At 44.1% G+C, this 17,218-nt stretch overlaps 1 protein-coding gene across 1 annotated transcript in view; it reads right to left on the bottom strand.

The window, feature by feature from the left end:
- Positions 1 to 508: 508 nt before the first annotated feature.
- dph1 (diphthamide biosynthesis 1) overlaps positions 509 to 17,218 on the bottom strand; it is a 34,441-nt gene continuing 17,731 nt past the window's right edge. Inside the window, exons 4-12 of the mRNA XM_085916982.1 lie at positions 15,719 to 15,840; positions 13,314 to 13,468; positions 11,727 to 11,848; positions 8,574 to 8,642; positions 7,732 to 7,888; positions 6,735 to 6,835; positions 3,158 to 3,236; positions 1,174 to 1,302; positions 509 to 1,038 (exon numbers count right to left, since the gene is read on the bottom strand). Of these exons, the coding sequence (XP_085773108.1) occupies positions 952 to 1,038; positions 1,174 to 1,302; positions 3,158 to 3,236; positions 6,735 to 6,835; positions 7,732 to 7,888; positions 8,574 to 8,642; positions 11,727 to 11,848; positions 13,314 to 13,468; positions 15,719 to 15,840 (1,021 nt within the window). The 3' untranslated portion in view covers positions 509 to 951. The remainder of the gene's footprint in view (positions 1,039 to 1,173; positions 1,303 to 3,157; positions 3,237 to 6,734; positions 6,836 to 7,731; positions 7,889 to 8,573; positions 8,643 to 11,726; positions 11,849 to 13,313; positions 13,469 to 15,718; positions 15,841 to 17,218) is intronic.

Raw genomic sequence — 17,218 nt, 5'->3', positions numbered from 1 at the left:
TATTTTGTTTTAGGAAAGTGCAATTGTTATTTTAAAGAAACCCTGTAACCGTAATTGTCAAATGTTCCTGCAGTCTCTTGATACAAAAAAAAACCAAAGTGCAAAAACCAACACAAGGGTTTTAGCAAGACTGATAATTTCTTCTTTGCTGCTGTGCATCTGCCCATATGCTCAACGTGAGACACAAGTCGAGGAGGATCGACGTGTTGCCAAGGAGACGCCGTGATGGGAAAAGTGTAGGAATTTTTTGGGGGCATTAAAACCCAATCCCACCCACGAGGGAAGAAAAGAGAGGGGGGGGGGGGATCTCAGGTTGTGTGGAGGACAGTCGGCCATTCCTGCAGCGAAATTTCTATGTGTTTTTGCTTTTCTTACATATTTATTTATTGACAGAATCCTCCATCCATAAATAATGAGGATGGAAAGAGTCGTGACTGGCAGCTATTCTCGCTCCATCTTACATTTGGTGAAGAAAAAACCCATGCTATCAAAAACTCAAACAGAAATATACATATATTTTTCATTTATTGTATTATAAATTCCCATAAACATTCTACAGAGAGCTCTTATGCTGTTAAATAAATCAAGAGCTCCATCTTATAGAGCAGATGCCACAAAGGGACTCAAAAATCAAGGTCACAAGGGTCGACCAAAGTCACTCATCCAACGCCACTCTGGGTCATTGTCTCTCTTTTTTTTTTTTTTTTCAACTTTACATTTGCAGCCTATATAAGTAAAAACAGCCGTCCGCTTCTCCGAGGGAATACGACTCATGAACATACATGAGGACATAGAAGCTATTATCTCAAGTGTGTGCATTCTGCAAAATGTGAACAAGTATAACGTGATTTGCTGTAAGAAGTGAGAGATTTTTTTTTTTTGTGGCAGGTTGTCTGGATGAAGTGCATACCCACTTTGTTCCAGTCCAAGTCTTTCAACGTGTCCCTTTTGTCATTCCGCCTGGCAACTGCAGGGGGCGCACTGCGGCCGTGTACACTGTTTGTTGGCCTTCTGCAGGGAAGCAGCTGGAGAGCGAGCCTGAGATAATAAATCAGACCAAATCAAGACGGAATAGCAGTTTTCACACACAAAAGAAGAGGTTTGGAATTCAAGGTCATGCCCCAAGCGCCACTAGGTGTCAGTATGGCCACGCGCGTTTGAAGATAGCCTCACCTGGCCGCGAGGGGGGCGAGGCGGCTGGTTGGACGGGTGGTTGGGGGTCCACGGCCCCAGGCTCTGATTGGAATAGAAGTCCATGGGGTAGACCTCCTTCCAGGCCGTCTCCTGGAGGGCCACAGCTGCCTGAGGGAAAGATGGCAAGAGCAGATATCGCTCAGGGAGGCAAGATTTGGATTTCTGCTCTTCCTCTCCAGCAAAAGAGAATTTTAAAGAGTGTTTTCATGTGCGGGTAAGCAGAGAGATTGACACTACAGAGGAGACAGGTGTCAAAATAGTCAGCTTGGCGCAGGTGAGATGGTCACTGTTTTCTGTCTGCAGCTGCACGGTGAACACAAGGCAGCACTTGCTGGAGGAGAAGTGTTGCTCTTTTTTTTTTTACTGTGCACTCTTTGACAAAAATAGAGGAAAATTCATTCCAATTTTACTTGGAAACACTGTTGTGTATTCAAAACAAAATCCAAAAGAAAATCTGCTTTGCGTAATGCTCGCAAACAATCCAAAACATTGACGGTGAAGCAACACTTGTTGACAGACAATATGACAATACTCACAGGTAAACATTCTTGATCTTCTGCAATGAATTGAATCACAGATGTACTATTCATACTGGTTTGGGTCTGCATGACTGTAATGCGCTGCCTCCTGGTGGCCAATTTAGGCACGACAGAAGGAGCAGCACAATGAAATGAATTGGAGCATAAAAAAATGAGGACTCCGTGCCGTGAAAAGATATTTGAGATGTCTGATGCTCGTGTGTGGTGTTTTTTTTTTTTTTTTTTACACATAATATATCTAACGATATTCCCCTGTCTCCCAAAATGTGATGGGCACGATTGTTAATGGACAGCGACAAAACGAAGGCCAACAATCCCACACTGAGCTAAGCGTGATTCATTTGGCCTTGACAAAGGTCTTCTCTCTATCAGTTGCCATTTTCATATCAAAGCCGGAGCGCTTGATTGATTGGAATGACATGAAGGTCACTTTTCTACTTTATATGACGATGAATGGAAACAGATTCAAATCGGTTCAAATGAAGGTGATGGGGAACAAACTGAAAAGGTGAATATTTCCCCATCTCATGTTTTCGCTCCACACACACTTCTGTCCTTCTTTTGGCGCCCCGCCTCTCCATCCTCTCCGCGCATGCTAGCTTGCGCCGCTAATCCCCACTCCGACAAGAGAGCCGAGTGCGTCTTATTGACTATAAATATAACATGAGAGGCCCTGAAAATAAGTGCCCCCCCCCCACACATACCATCCCCTCTTCTCCGAGCTCACTCTTGGCTCCTTCCCTTCCCGCCGCTGTCATCGTCTCTCTAAATGCCACAGCACACGTAAAAGCACTCACTGGCGAGAGACCGTGTGGGGATACGTTCCTTATGCAAGACCGAATCATTTGAATGCAGATGCTACAAGGGGGGGAAAAAAAAAATCAAGCGTCAAGGGAGAGTAAAGCGGACTCCCACACAAAAAAAAAAGGGGCTGGTGTGGAAAAACATTGCGGCGTATAATCAGAGGAAAAACAATAAGCATTTCTTATTCAAGGCAGCGAATCCCCTTGGAGACAATTCACAAGGATGTCGGAATTAATAGCTCACATTAGCAAACGGCGGCCGCAGAAACCAAACTCATCACAATGCTGTTTCATTTTTTTTTTTTAGGGTGTGTGTTCTGTAATAGAGCAGCAGCAAGCTTTGAAATGGACCTCACTCTCTCTGACAGCAAGGAAGGGCGGCCGGCGGCTGTGCGAGTCGGCAGCCTGTAGGGGGAGCTACTCCGCCGCTTCCTCGCCACCGCCAAGCCCCCTCTGAACAAATTTGCCGCCATTTAAAAACACTTTTGGCACCCTTAGCGATGTAGGCGCTTTAACGGCACAACTAGGCATCCGTCAGTGGCGCCGCGCGACCTCTGTGGGCGTTTAAAGAGCCGCGCTAGGGAGCGAAAAGCGGACGGCAAGAGTGAGTGGGTCATTTACCTCATAGGGAGACAGTAGCGGTTTGGAAAAGGCCGAACCCCAATCGATGGACAGGCGCGGACATGCGATCTGCACCCACCTGCAGGAGAGACGGCACAGAAATTCCCACAAATCAACCCAATAGAACTTCACAGTCAAAGTATTTGAACCATGATTTTGTCACAATGGATTTGGGGGGGAAAAAAAAACCAATGAAGTGATTGAAGTGTTGTCTTTCAGCTTCAATTTGGTCCTGAGCCAATGTTCTTCTTCTTTAGCTTAATGCTAGCACTCAATGGAATGCACCATTGAGCGGCGAGCAAGAATTAGCATTAGATATCACGGACAACCACTTTCTTCTACTCTTCATCTTCATATAAAAATATTCCGGTGCTTGCCGATATGGCAATTCAAGCGTTTCACAACCTTTCGCAAGTCGCCGAGATGCGATTAGGGAGGCGGGATGCTCTCACACGTAGTTTTCTGCCTCTCCACCTGATCTCAGGCATCTGTTGGCGAGATGTGTCCTGATTGGCAAACAGTGGCGCTTACACGGCGTGACTGCAAAAGCAGTTTAGGGATGAGTGATGCTGGGAAAAAAGGGGGGGGGGGGTGAGAGGTCGGGAGCATTTGGGGACAAGAACAACAAAATGAGGAAAGGTAAGGTGAGTGTGAATAAAAAAAAAAAGGAGAGAAAGAAGCAGCATTCAGGTCTCCATGGAGGTAGCCTACATAGCTGGCAGACAGAGCAGAGGGAGGGAGGGAAGGAGGATGCTGGGTGGGGTCTGTGTATGAAAGAGATGAGGAAGACATAGATAGCGAAGGGAGGAAGAGCAATAAAGACGGAGCAGATGGAAAGCGGGGCGCTGGGGCACAAAAGGCAAGGAGAGATTGTCTGCGAGAGAAGAGTGTTTACTCTTGAAAATGCATGAGGAGGCGAGGGGAGGGGGATCAGCTGGAGAAAAGCCACGGTGCAGGTTAGCTTAGTCGGATCAATCCCATCAGCGACTTGGTTGTCACCGAGGCAGCCCCACCTCTGATTCGAATGAAAGGCCAAGGAGATCAGGCGAGATGTTAAAAGCGCAAGTCAAAAGTCAACTTTGACAAAGTTTGCACAGTTGACACCAGTGTGAGGGTTTTCTCATTCTCACCCGCCCAAACCTTTCCAAATGTTTCTTTTTTTTCTTCCATCCCTCGTAATTTGAGAGCCTGCTGAGTCACACGCCGGCTCGCTTGCAACAACCTCCTCGCGCCCGCCGTGGGTGCGTGACCAAAGCGAGCTGTCTCAGAGGCAAACTAGCTTGTATTCATTTTGTTTCTGCGGGACTTTCTGACCCGCCCCTGACGCAATTAGGCTTTGGACATTCGCGAGAGGTTAGGCGCTCACCCAAAAAAAAAAAAGCTGTTTAATTGGGCCGTTGTCAAAAAGTCCAATGGAAAAGAGATTAAATGCAGCAATGCGTTTTGGCGCTATGGCGGCGGTCTCGTCGAGATAAGCGTGTGCGGCGAGCAGATATGTGTACAATCGTACAAAGCCTGCTCGGGGATCAGCTAATTACACACTTAAGAGAATATGATAATGGCGGCTCTTTTTTAGATGACTATGTGGGTGTCGAAAGGCAGAGAAAGCCTGCAAAGGGGCTCCGTGGAAAATTCTCCCTCGTGTTTCCGCGCCTCCCACAATATAAAGCGACGGATTGGGCACACCGAGAGACGTCCAATGGCGGTTTGTTGCGTCTATTGTAGCCGCGCTCACGCAGAAGCTCTCGTAGGGAACGACAAGAGGGAGGTGGCTGGGAAGAAGAAAAAAAAAAAAAAGCGGCTGAACAATTTCCAGCTGAGTGGATCAGATAAGCCAAAAATAAACACAGATGATGAATTACCAATGCAATTATGAAGTGTCGCTAGCTTTTGACAAGACGTCTACCCAGGTCTGAGCGCTTAAACGCTCGGGTTCACATTCCATCCTTGTCCGCCGGATACTTTTTTTTATTTTGATTGTAAAAGCAAGACAGCGTTCAGCGGCGGGTAGTTTATCACGCTGAGATCATCAGCGGTTTCACCGACGTGCGTCAACAGCTTCAGTTTGCACGGCACAAAGGAATTGGTGTTTATTTAGGTAATCCTTTGCGAGTCGACAAATACACGGCGAGTTACATACAAATGGCTCCTGATATGCTTTGCTCGTCTGCTGATGAAAGCAGACAACGTGTCACCAATACCGCGACGGTAAAACTCGCCGTGACTGCCAATTATTTTCATGAAGACATAGCCTGCTTGTTATCTTCTTGTTACAGAGAGCGATTTATGAAGATGCCCACCGAGCCTTGGACTACACGCATCAATCGTAGCGGAATGCACGATTGCTCTCGGAAGATGCCATCCGTCTGAAGATTGTTTCTTGTTGCATCGTTGATTGACGAATGGTTCCCCCCCCCCCCCCCCCCCGCCTAGTCGCTTGAGGACCAGCTTGCGATTGGAAGGCCGTATGGTGGCAGGTGACTCCGCTCACTTCACAATAAGCGGCAGTGTGGCGGGTATGTAAATATTCTTGGAATAAAACGGGGCTTCAATCTGTTTTTTTCAAGTTGTCGAAATCAAATAGAAAATAAACAGAATTACACTTTCACACATACAATGGCGATTGATCACCATCTGTGTGGTGTTGCAATGTTTCAAGCAACAGGTTGATGAACACAAAAGGTGCCGCAGCACATGTAGACACATAATAAAAGAGTATTCAGAGGCATGTATTCTTTATCCTCTGTTTAGAACTACTACTAATTCGGCCTTACTGAGAAGATGAGAGAAGAGGGGGGCCTCCAGTACAGAAGTGTTTTTATGTCGCCACCAGGTGGCCAAGGATATCATTATCATTCTATTTATATTAATATTAGAGTTGGAAAATAAAATAAATTAATAAAAATAAAATAAATTAATTATAAAATAAAAAATTTAATTTTGGGGAGGTTGTTATTTTTGTGGAGGGGAAGCTGGAATGGATTAATCGCATTTCTATTGACTTCAATAGGTAAAGATAATTTGAGATGTGAACAAATTCAATTCAGATCTCAAGGTGCACTGTGTACTTAAGTAGGCCTATTTTTTGTTGGTGTTTGTTTGTAAAGTAGTATTTTCTCAAACAAAGTTTCCAAAACACGGCATTGGGCCTCAAGTAGCTTTCTCATAAGTTGGGGGGGGGGGGGGGGGGGGGCTAAAAAACTGACCAGAAAATAAAAGGAACATATTACGGCCACAGAAGGAAACTTGTGACCTTTTCAAAGAGAGTACAATATATCCCCCACGCATCTAATGTGGCAGCCAAACAAAAGGGGAAAAGGCCACAAGGATGCTTTTATTTGCAAGCCTTAAGCAAACAACACAAAGCAAGCTAATATTCATTGTCATCGCCCAAATAAATTTCAAAATAATGCTCAATAGCACAAAGTGCCCTCGTCACCATCACACCGAATCGTCAAACTCAAACGACTTATTACAAGTGGGGAACATTTGAACTCTTAAGATGTACATGTGACCTACTTTTTTTTTATTTTTTTAAATCATGTTAGTGTGTGTGTGGGTGCATATCATTACTCACGCGTCAACATCGGGCAGCAGATCCAACTTGCTGGGGAAAATCTCGGACAGAAGAACTCTGGAAAAGCTCCTGCCCGTCGACTGCAGCTTTGATTCCAAGTGCTCGAGAGAAAACACAGGTAGAAGTTTGCTGAATTTGTAATTCTTGTCTCAAAGCGTGATTTATTTGATGCTCAAATTGAATTCCTCCAAAATGAAAAGTCACATTTTGGTCTCGTCCTAGGTGAGCAATCAATTGACTGCAAATAGTTATTTTTTTTTTCTTCTTCTCCAGACTATACTTCAAGCGTTATCTGGCACTCCACTATTTAATCTCCAGATCAATAAGGCAGAGAAGTTCAGCCCTTTGTAAATCCTTCCCCTCCTCGTTTATGCTAACCTCTCTCTTTCTCGCCATATGTCTTTGAATGTATACTTTACCGATGACATTGAAATGTGCCTCACGTAGTAGATTAGCATACGTGCTAACCCGTATCATACGTTAGGTGCCGAGCGGGTGTCTTGGAGTATCTCAAGCATGAAGGTTGCAGGTACCGTCAAGCCCTGCAAAGTTTGATAATGCTCGTGTCGTTTAAAGTCGGGCTGGGCTGTCGGAGCGGCGAGCTGCGGGAAACGTGCGGGCTGAGAAATTTCGATATCGACGATAATGTATCAACGGCGGACCTGGGTGACACAAATCTAACAAATCAGAATATGCACATAATATAATATATTTTATTATATATTTTTATTATATACATTTTTTATTTTATTATATATATTTTGTTATTATATATATATTTTTTTATCATTTTTATTTTAAATCTGTGGCCCAGTAATGATCTTTATCATTATTATTATTTGGCTTGCGCTCCACCTTGTTTCAAAACAACATTGGCTTTCTCAGAGATGATTTCTAGCGCCGGGACCTCGCGTTACTAAAAATGTCAAAGTGAAATACAAACTATTGCACAGCAGGCCTCGGGACACAAACAAAACACACACACACACAAACTCACCTCCAGAACTTTTGGATTTCCCTGCCGGCCCAACGTGCCCAAAATGAGCCCCCACCTCTGAGCCGAGCGAGCCTTGCGGATGGCGTCCAGCCTCAAGGCGCGCATGGCCTCGTGGTCGTAATGCTCCCTGGAGAAGATTTTACTGTAGGGGTCGTATCTGCACGCAGGAAAAAAAATACCATCGACGATCTGAGCGGCGATTGTTCGGGTAACTTTCCCAATGCAAGACGAGATTAAAAATGCAATCATGGAAACATATCAGGTATGACAGGAGTTGGTGTAAACTGGAGCTACTTCAGAGTATCTAATCTGCTTTGCTTAGATAGCAGGCCGTCGCTTGAGATTCAAATCTTGTTTGTGACGGAGACCGCCGAGCTGCGCGGCCGTGCGTTTACCTACAACACAATTTCACTTTGCATATAAACAAACAGTCTTCTAAAGTGCATTTTATCCTTGCCCAGTCTTATCAGGAAAAATAAAATCACAGTTTTGGTTGATAATGTCAGATATGAATTTATCGATGCTATATGTTTATGACTGTTTTTGTATTTTGATCATCAAAAGCATAATTTATGCCTGGTCTACATTCAATGCTCGTCTTGACTGACAAAATTAACAGGTGAATCGACAACTTGAGTATCACATTTTTCAACAATTATTTTAGTAATCGAGTAGTTTTTTTTCACAAAACAATACAAAATAAGCAATAATAGTCGATTAATACATTTTGAAAAACACTAATGGAAAATAAAACCTGATCCGATTTTCCCCATAATATATTCGATATTGACAGCCAATACATTATTCTTTCATGATGGATGGATGTTTCTCATTTCACGTACCTATAGGCAGGAATATCTGGATTTGCAATCATGATGGACTCCAGATGAAATCTTCCATCTCCCAAATAGCTAAAAGACCAAAAACAAATGAAGACAAGAAATCAGGGGAGATGTAAATTCAAAAATCACCTTCAACCTTTTGCCATCAATCTTTCCCCGCAGGCCAGCTTGTAAACAACGACTCGAGACCAAGCGTGCCCGGCGCCCCGAGGCCGAAGCAAAGGATCAGCCGAGCTCAGCTGTCCGGGGAACATGACCCCCACCGATCGGAACTTGCTGTTTACAGCGATCGCGAGGCCTTTCAATTAACCCTTGGCCTTCGACTGGGGATTCGGCGGACTCCGAGCGTGGGCGGTTTGTACAAACAGAAAGAACAGCCAGGCATGCAAGTGCCTGAAAACACCCAGGCAAGGCAGATCTATTTTTAGACCACAATTCTCTCCAGAGAGACAAGGAACTGCATCGTACAGCATATAGCAATAGAAATTAAATCTAAAAAAAAATAATAATTAAAAATAAAGCTAGTAAAAAAAAAAAAAAAAAAATGCTAATTACATGGGAAGGAGGGGGTTGCTAACTCAAGCGCTTTTCTTCCTCACGCTGAGATGGTTTTCAGTTATTGCCTCCCCGGAGAGCGAAGCCGGTCCACTCTGTCTGTGGATTGACATTTATTAGTCCACTCGGCACATTGTCGAGTCCGAAAAAAAACATCGTTTGTAGAATTTGTGGAAGCAGAGTGCAAAGAGGCTTTGGAGAGAGAGAGATTGAAGACATTCTCACCCTGAGTGAGGACATTGCCTGAGGTGGCAACTCCCACGGGTCGTGTTGTGCCACAGAGGAGAGACGCTCGAAAAAGGCGCCATGCGGCTTTTTGAACAAAAACGAAAAATCACGACCTTCTCTGACTACTCTCTCCCCAATGTAGACTTAAGACTTTTTGTAATGGGACTGATTGATCTCAAAATGACAAAACAGCGCCATCTACAGGGATCCGTGACTCATTCAAGTAGTTTACTCATCTGAATTGGACAGACAATCTAAACAAAACTCTCTTCCTCTTCCAAGTTCGAATTAAAAGGAGGCGTAAACACTGGACAGTCCGCACTGAGGACAATTTTACCCCCCCTCTCATTATTGCGTCCAGTCTCGGGAGGATGTGCAAATAAGCTCACTAATTGCCCGACATTTATCGCTGCCAGGAAAGAGCTGTTGATGCTTAGCTGTGTACTCTACCTGAAAACACACACACCGCCAAGATTTGATAGCTTTTTCGAGTGTGTGCGTGTTGTTGTTAAAAGCACACACTAAGAGCTCTCTATGCATGCGTTACATCACACCAAACGATTGATTGTAAAAATGCACTCTGGCGGTCTCTCTATTCCAGCGCTTGAAAAGAGCCAAGGCCCCGGTGTGATAATAGCGTGAACAATAAGCTAGCTACACTTTTGTGACAGACTCGCGCGGAGGAGACGGCTTTTGCTAAAACCTCCCTCTACCCCGTCGATCACAGCCGCCCGCCGCCATCAATAATGTATTCTTCTTATTAAGTGTGCTCTTAGTATAAGGTTTTTGCATTATGCAACGCCGCCATCTTTGCATTTGCATCTGCATATTGGGCTATTAGCAGCCGGCGTATGAGTGGATGTCGTCGATTTATCAATTATATATACAGCATGTAGTGGCTTGAGGAAGAATAACAAAACCAAGGATGTGAAAACCTTCAAATGCAATCATTACCTAAATGGATACACGGTATGTATTTAATCAATTTCAAGTTCTTTCAATGATAATTGCGGGTAAGCAATTTGGTCGCTTTGAGTCGGAACGCTCGGTCCGCATTGACGTGACTAATTGGCTCAAATTAAATACGACGGTCATGTTAAAAAAGTTTAGCGATGGTAAACAACGGGGATTTGTCGAGTTATTTTTCTGACATGGCCGATGTCAACGTGTTAATTGTATTCGGGGAAAACATGAGCGGATGAATAAAGCTCCTCGATGGAGGTGGAAACCAAATAAATACATTTGTTGTCACGATAATTATGCAGCTTTAGATGCACTCTGCCGTGTGTTGTTGTTTTTTTTTTTTTTCCCCGAGCTATGCAGGTGCGCGGGTGAGCAGAAACAGAGCAACACAGCGGGAACGCTCGAGACAGCCGAGCGTAGCAAATCTCAGACAAACCAATCGATTCTCCGCCTCATCACAGGCCGACACACATCAAAGCGAACGCACATTGGATTAGTAGGTGAAGAGCCGCAACCTTTTCGCTTTTTCTTTTTCCATCAAAGATACGTGGGAGAGCGCATACTCACACAAACACCTTTGTAGCACCTCTCCCCCTCCCCTTCGGGGCCTATCTTATGCATATAGAGTCGAGCTTGGCCTTGTCCCGTCGGTATAATCTCGTGCTCTGGGAGGCTTCAAAATCACACGGGCCAACGAGGAGCAAGTGATACGCCTCTGCGTTATTTCATCCGGGAAATGACCTACGATCATATTTTCCAGCACTCTCGTTCACCGTCAAACTAAACACAGAATACTAACGATTACATATTGTGTGTTTAAAAACAACTGCATAGTTTGGCCTTTAGTCCACTAGCTTGAGGCTGACGCTAACATAGGCAATGATTAGCATTTATGTGGTTCTGTTTCAAGCTTTTGCGCAACGGATATTTAAACACAAACGATGCAGCAACACATGTAGACAAACGATATGGTTTAACATATCCGCTGTTCTTTATCCTCTGAGACAAAAAAAAACAAACTGTCAGGACGAGAAATAAGGTTAGAGATATCGCTGGCCCCTTGAAGCAAAAAAAAAAAAAAAAAAAAATGTGGGAGGGAAAAAAAAATGAATAATGTCATGTCATAAGTCTCCTTGTGGTCGTTGAAGGTAATTTATGACTAGGAATAAAAAATAATAATAATTGAAAAGTTGATGTGGGTGTATGAGAGCGCTTGTCTGCCACGATTGCAGCGAGCGGAGTGATGTTATTTTTAGCTTCGCCTGCTTCTGGCTGCCTGTAAAATAAAATAGGCACCCGGTCCTATCTACTTGTCACACTGTGATGTCACAGCCATTATTGGTCGAGTAAAAAGGGGCCACGGCCATGGCGGTGCTAATAAGAGAAGCGTGGAGGAGGAATGCTCACATAATGGCATTCACGTCGCGGTCCAAGCGAGGAGAAGTGCAGCCCAAAATCTCTCCGGGTGACAGAGGTCGACACTGTGGCACCAGCACGTCGTACTCGGGCTTGAGGGCTGCGCTCACAGCCTGAAGGGGGAAAAAAAAAAAAAAAAAGAATTCTAACTGTTGCCGTGACGACGCTTGCCGATCACTTTTTCCATTAGCGTGCGCATTCCATTAATGCTATGCTCGCTTTTCACGCTATGACATATTCATCAAGTCGTTTCGCTCGCAGACATTTTTCATATTTCTTTGCACACGCCGGCGGGCTTTTATCATTGTTCATCGACAACCGATTGCACACGTATTTTCTCATGTTTTTGTAGCTCCGCCCACCATTTTTTCCCTCTTTCTATTCCATACAAGAGCAGAGGGAAAAATATAAATAAGAGCAAGAGGTAGAGTGAAGCCTAAAGCGGGGCAAAGTGGGAGATATATGCAAATTATATGTCGAGATTAAACTAGGGCAGAAAGTCGGAGAAAGAGGTCAGAAAAGATTACACTGGAGACGTGATCCCGAAAGTCATCGTCTCTCGGTCGTTAAGGACTTCTTCTCCGTCGCGGGACTACCGAGTAGATTTGGAAGCGCCGGGTTGTGTCACGGAATAAATCCGACTGTATATGGGATGAGAGCGGCCGAGAAGAAATTAGACGCAGCGCGCGGAGGATGACGGATGAATTGAACGATTAAAAGCTAATTTAAGGCAGCCGACGGGGAGAGAGGCTGAACTCTGAGCTTTTGCCGCCCAAATCGTCGGAGCGCTCCGGCAGCCTACGCCGGTTGGAGGCGGAGTTCATACGGTGCAGCTAAATATGTACACTTGGTTAAAAAAAATAAAAAATAAATGACCCGCACGGTTTAAGTTTAAAAGCAATTAAATGAGGGGAAACCTTTACGAGCCTGCTCCAAGGATAACATGATATAATTATAGAACGACGGGTAATAAAACAAAATCAATTTTATAGCTTATGGCAACAAGCAGCCGAGCAGGCGTCAAATTCCAAATCACTTTTTTTTTTACGGGTTTCTCCAGTTGAACTCGGTTTGCTTTTTCATATATTTTCAAGAAATACGCTGGGATATTTATGCAAGCCTACTCACGCAATGAACACGCAAATACGTGATAGTATGAAATGGAAAACGTAATGATTGCATCACAGGTTTGGGATTACACCGACTCGAGAGGGAGGAGACGTTTGAAAAAGCCACATTAACATAAAAAGGGCATAATTACGTTGACTATTTTGGGTGAGTGAATACTCCACTTCTCCTTTTCCCCTCAAGCAAAGGTATGAAATAAAAATGGGTGACCCGATTAATCGATTGACAATTCATCGATAACTAACAGATTAATGCATTCATTGATCGTGATTTTTCACAATTGCTTAATTGTTTACTTTTTGGTTTTGGAAAAGTAGTCCTTAATAAAAAAAGACCGAGTTGGCGACGGAACTCCCAACATTATTATTTTTTTTATCCGATTCATCGACAAAATAATCGATTCAATGACGATTCACTGGAGGCAATCGTAAACAGTTTAAGCTCCATCACCTGCAGCGCAGCCACAAACTGAATCGTGCTGACGAGCGCCAGGGACTGTCCGGGCTGGAAGTTGAACTTGAGCGTATCCAGAAAATGTGCGTTGTCCATCTGGATGTCCACAAATACGTAGAGCATCTTAATCCCGGCGGTGGAGTCGATGGGGACTGCGGAAATCCAAGACAAAAAGAAAAAGCCATTCCATAATTCAAACGGTTGTGTCAGGTGAGCGCATGCACTATTGATGCCGCCCTCAAACGTGAGTGCCCGGCACATGTTCGCCAGGACATACGTGTGATGCATCCGAACCTCGCTGTGAATTTACAGAGGCGTCGTCACGACGGAGCCGTCGGCCCGTCGCGTGGCGTATTTAGTGGCCTAGATTAGCGTAACGTGGGAGAGGAATGAGAAATGGATCGGCAGACACTAAAGGGGCCGTGAGATATGGATCGCGAGACAAGAACCGAAAGCAGCCGTAGAAGTGAGGGAGGAGAAATTGTTATTAAATTGAGGATGGAGGTCGAGCATTTAACGGGCACAGCGTTTCATTTCCGTATGATCCCGGTGACTACGAGCGTTACAAAAAAAAACGGCGTGTTGTCAGATAGCTGACGACGCGAGTGATTTATGACATCCGTTCCAAGCCGGGGGGGGGGGGGGGGATGGATTGGGAATTGGGAGTTTGAAAAAGGACTTGAATAGATCATGAGGGGGAGGGAGGGGTCGGAGAAGTGCAGTGGAGTCTGCAATGGAGTTTGCAGCCGTCAATTGTTTATGGGCACTCTCAAAAGGTAAAGGGCAAACAATCGATTGGCGCTGGAGTGAGGATGGCAGCCGGCCGGCCAACCGGCCAGCCAGCCGGCTTTTAAGACGCTACAATTAGAGACGCAGTCAATGAGATGGACAGAACTCACTGACCTCATCACTGTGGTTATTGAGGCTGGAAATTGTGGACGTTGACTTAATGATTTTGGGTGATTAACCAAACGCCTCAACTTCAACTTGTTTTTTTTAAATATCTACCTTAGGCTCATTATCAAGCTTAATGGGGTTAATTATATTGACATTAATGGGCATTGAGTCTTTATTGTGATGGCCAATTTTTTTTTTTTTTTTATGAAATCGTTTTTATGAGATTATTTTGAAATTATTTTTATGGGAATATTTTGAAATTATTTTTTAGATTATTTTCAAATTATTTTTATGAGAATATTTTGAAATTATTTTTATGAGATTACTTTTTATTATTATGATTATTTTTATAGAATTGTGCAAATGTGGATTGTTGATTAAATGTGTTTTTGGAAAGTTGCAAAAAAACAGGTTGAAACCAGCAGAGGTGTGTGATTGTCTGCATTTCAAGTTCATCTAGTTTTTGGACTGCAGAAGAACGTTCCTGTAGACCTCCTTCAGATCTTAGACTCTTCCGGTTTGCTGTTATTATTTTTGGTCTTTGATAAGATAAAAAATAACTCCTCTCTCTGTTTATATTGAGCATTGATTGAAAGGGACGTGTGAACATTCGTCTTAGAGTTCCAAAGCAATCTATTTTCATTTGTTTTGTTTTCACAATCTGGGTCTAGAGGAGCAATGTCGAAAAGAAGAACGATGAGTGAAAACATGAAAGTGGAAGACGGGGTCCGCTATGAGTCACAATGGTGCTTTTGATCCCTCACAGGTGTCTGTCGTGATGGAGAAAGGTCAAGACAAAAAACACGTATTCTTCCTCTCCAGTTTCAAAAATAGCTTTTAATAAACCGACGCATCGCTTGTATTCACTTTGGACGCCGGGTGGCTTGAGCAAACAACATCAAACTTCAAAATCCATTAAATATTTGCTTCTGTTGCGTTCTCCACGCACCGACGTGTCCCATCTTGGATGTAAACATAAAGCGGCATCAGTAAAACATCATCTCGCGAGTGGAGCGCATTAAAATTCCGCTGACTAGTTGTGGTATTTGGAAGAAGCGGGCGATGTAGCCGTAGCGATCGATTTGGGTTTCCTCGCTCGTTCTGTAAAAAGACGGTGAGCCGGGGCCGGAGGGGTGAAGGTCCGAGAGAAGGCGGAGGACACGTCTAATGTATGTTCCTCATTGATCCGCTGGGTCAATATTGGCCCATGTCTCGGCTCCGAAAGGTCTGACGGAGCGGAAGGTATCCTGGTACAAATGTATGTTGTGATTGATCAATACTTCTCAACCATCTTGTACCTCGTCACGATTGGATAGTTGTTAGCATTGATTGATTGATTGTCTAAAATTGAAAGAATAGCGGGAAAATGCTGAGCTGTTTCCTAACCTAAAAGCTGATCGGGTTTGGTTTACGCAAGGTTTGGTTAAGTATGTTGAGACAGCAGATTGGACTGGAGAAACAAATCCAACTTTTGGTCAAACATCATAAATGGAGAAAAGACTCACCGAGACAACTGTGCCCGTAGTGCACCATGAAGTCGGCCCCCAAGGCTCGTGCGGTGAAGTCGTCCAAGCAGCAAGCCCCGTACGTCACGTCCCCCATCACGATGGTATCCGCTTCCGTGAACCTGCCGGCGGCGAGCGACGCTAATTAGTGCAGAACCGACGCACATCCCGCTTGGCTGCCAACCGTCGCTCGGATCGATTGTCGCGGCATGTGAGAAGCGGAGAGTTGAATAAGATCAATGGCGTTCGCTTACGAGCCGATAGAAATGACCAAATAGTACGTGACATCAATCAATGGCCGAGTCGCGGCGTATCAGGAAAGTTTTTCAAGCAGACTGTGCTAGAAAATCCGTCTGAGTCCACTCCATCAATTGAGGCCTTTTGGTAGGATTGCAATTTTTATTCATTAACATCCCGCTCGGCCGTCGGAGTCCCGATCGATAAAGTGCTTCCTCGCATTAAACTTTAATATGGACGTTTAAATACATTTAAATCTGGTGTTTCTCCAGCCAACGTACACGCATCTGAATTAAGGTAAGCTTAAGAATCGATAAACTGATCGTTTGGTATTCGGGGTGTGCGATTCTTGCATCATGAGTACAAACTTCAAATCAACACATTCGTGACTTTGAAAAATTGAAATTGAAGAAAATAATATCAATTAAAATAAACACACAAAAATATAAAACAATAAAAATAAAAAAATGAATTAAATTAATTAAAAAATAAAATAAAAATGCATTAAAAAAAATACTTTGAATATTAATTCAATCATTCACCACTAAAATCTATGCAACCTCTGCTTATGGAAGAAAGAGATGACTTGCACTCCCCTCTCGCCATTTTACAACGCAGTTAACTCCCCGACACTAAAGAAACAAGACGCCTGGCATGTTGCTACGTGTAAGCAATTTAGCGTGTAATGGGCTCTTAGCAAACATATTTATGATACGAATCAACAAAACATGTTGCGGTAAAGAGAATACTCGACGCAGAGCAACGGGACAATAAATGACTGACTGCACGTGTGTCAGATCGTTTGGAACAAAACAATGATGTGATTATACCGCTGCCGAAAGACCGACAGAAGATTTGTCCGGAACAAATGGTCCGTCTCACTATAGAAAAAACGGACGCATACTTTCATTGCTCTTTATAGGCAAATAAAATGCTAAGGCGGATCGTAAAGGTTAACGGAAAATGCCCGAGGCCTTGTTCTTGAGGTGGCTGGAAATGAAGCCGCCGTTAGCTAGCTTGATTCTGACACATTTGACCGAGGCGTGAAAGAGAGACGAGACAAAAGTGGCCGAGGGAACGGAGACAAGCGATAAACTGAACAATGCGGAGATACCGACGGACGCTTGATAATAAGCCTCCCGCTGGCCAATCTTTCAAGCGCGGTGTTTATCCCCCGCTTTTGCTCCTCACAAGGGGCTTCAGTCAAAGTTTCTATTTAGCGTCCCCCTCCTTTCTCTGATGTAATCTGGTTTGCGGGCTCCC

The sequence above is a fragment of the Syngnathus leptorhynchus genome, chromosome 7, assembly GCF_054491065.1.
Source record: "Syngnathus leptorhynchus isolate UIUO chromosome 7, UIUO_Slep, whole genome shotgun sequence".
Taxonomy (NCBI): Eukaryota; Metazoa; Chordata; class Actinopteri; order Syngnathiformes; family Syngnathidae; genus Syngnathus; species Syngnathus leptorhynchus.
The sequence above is the reverse complement of the archived record's forward strand: the minus strand, read 5'-3'. Positions and strand labels throughout refer to the sequence as shown.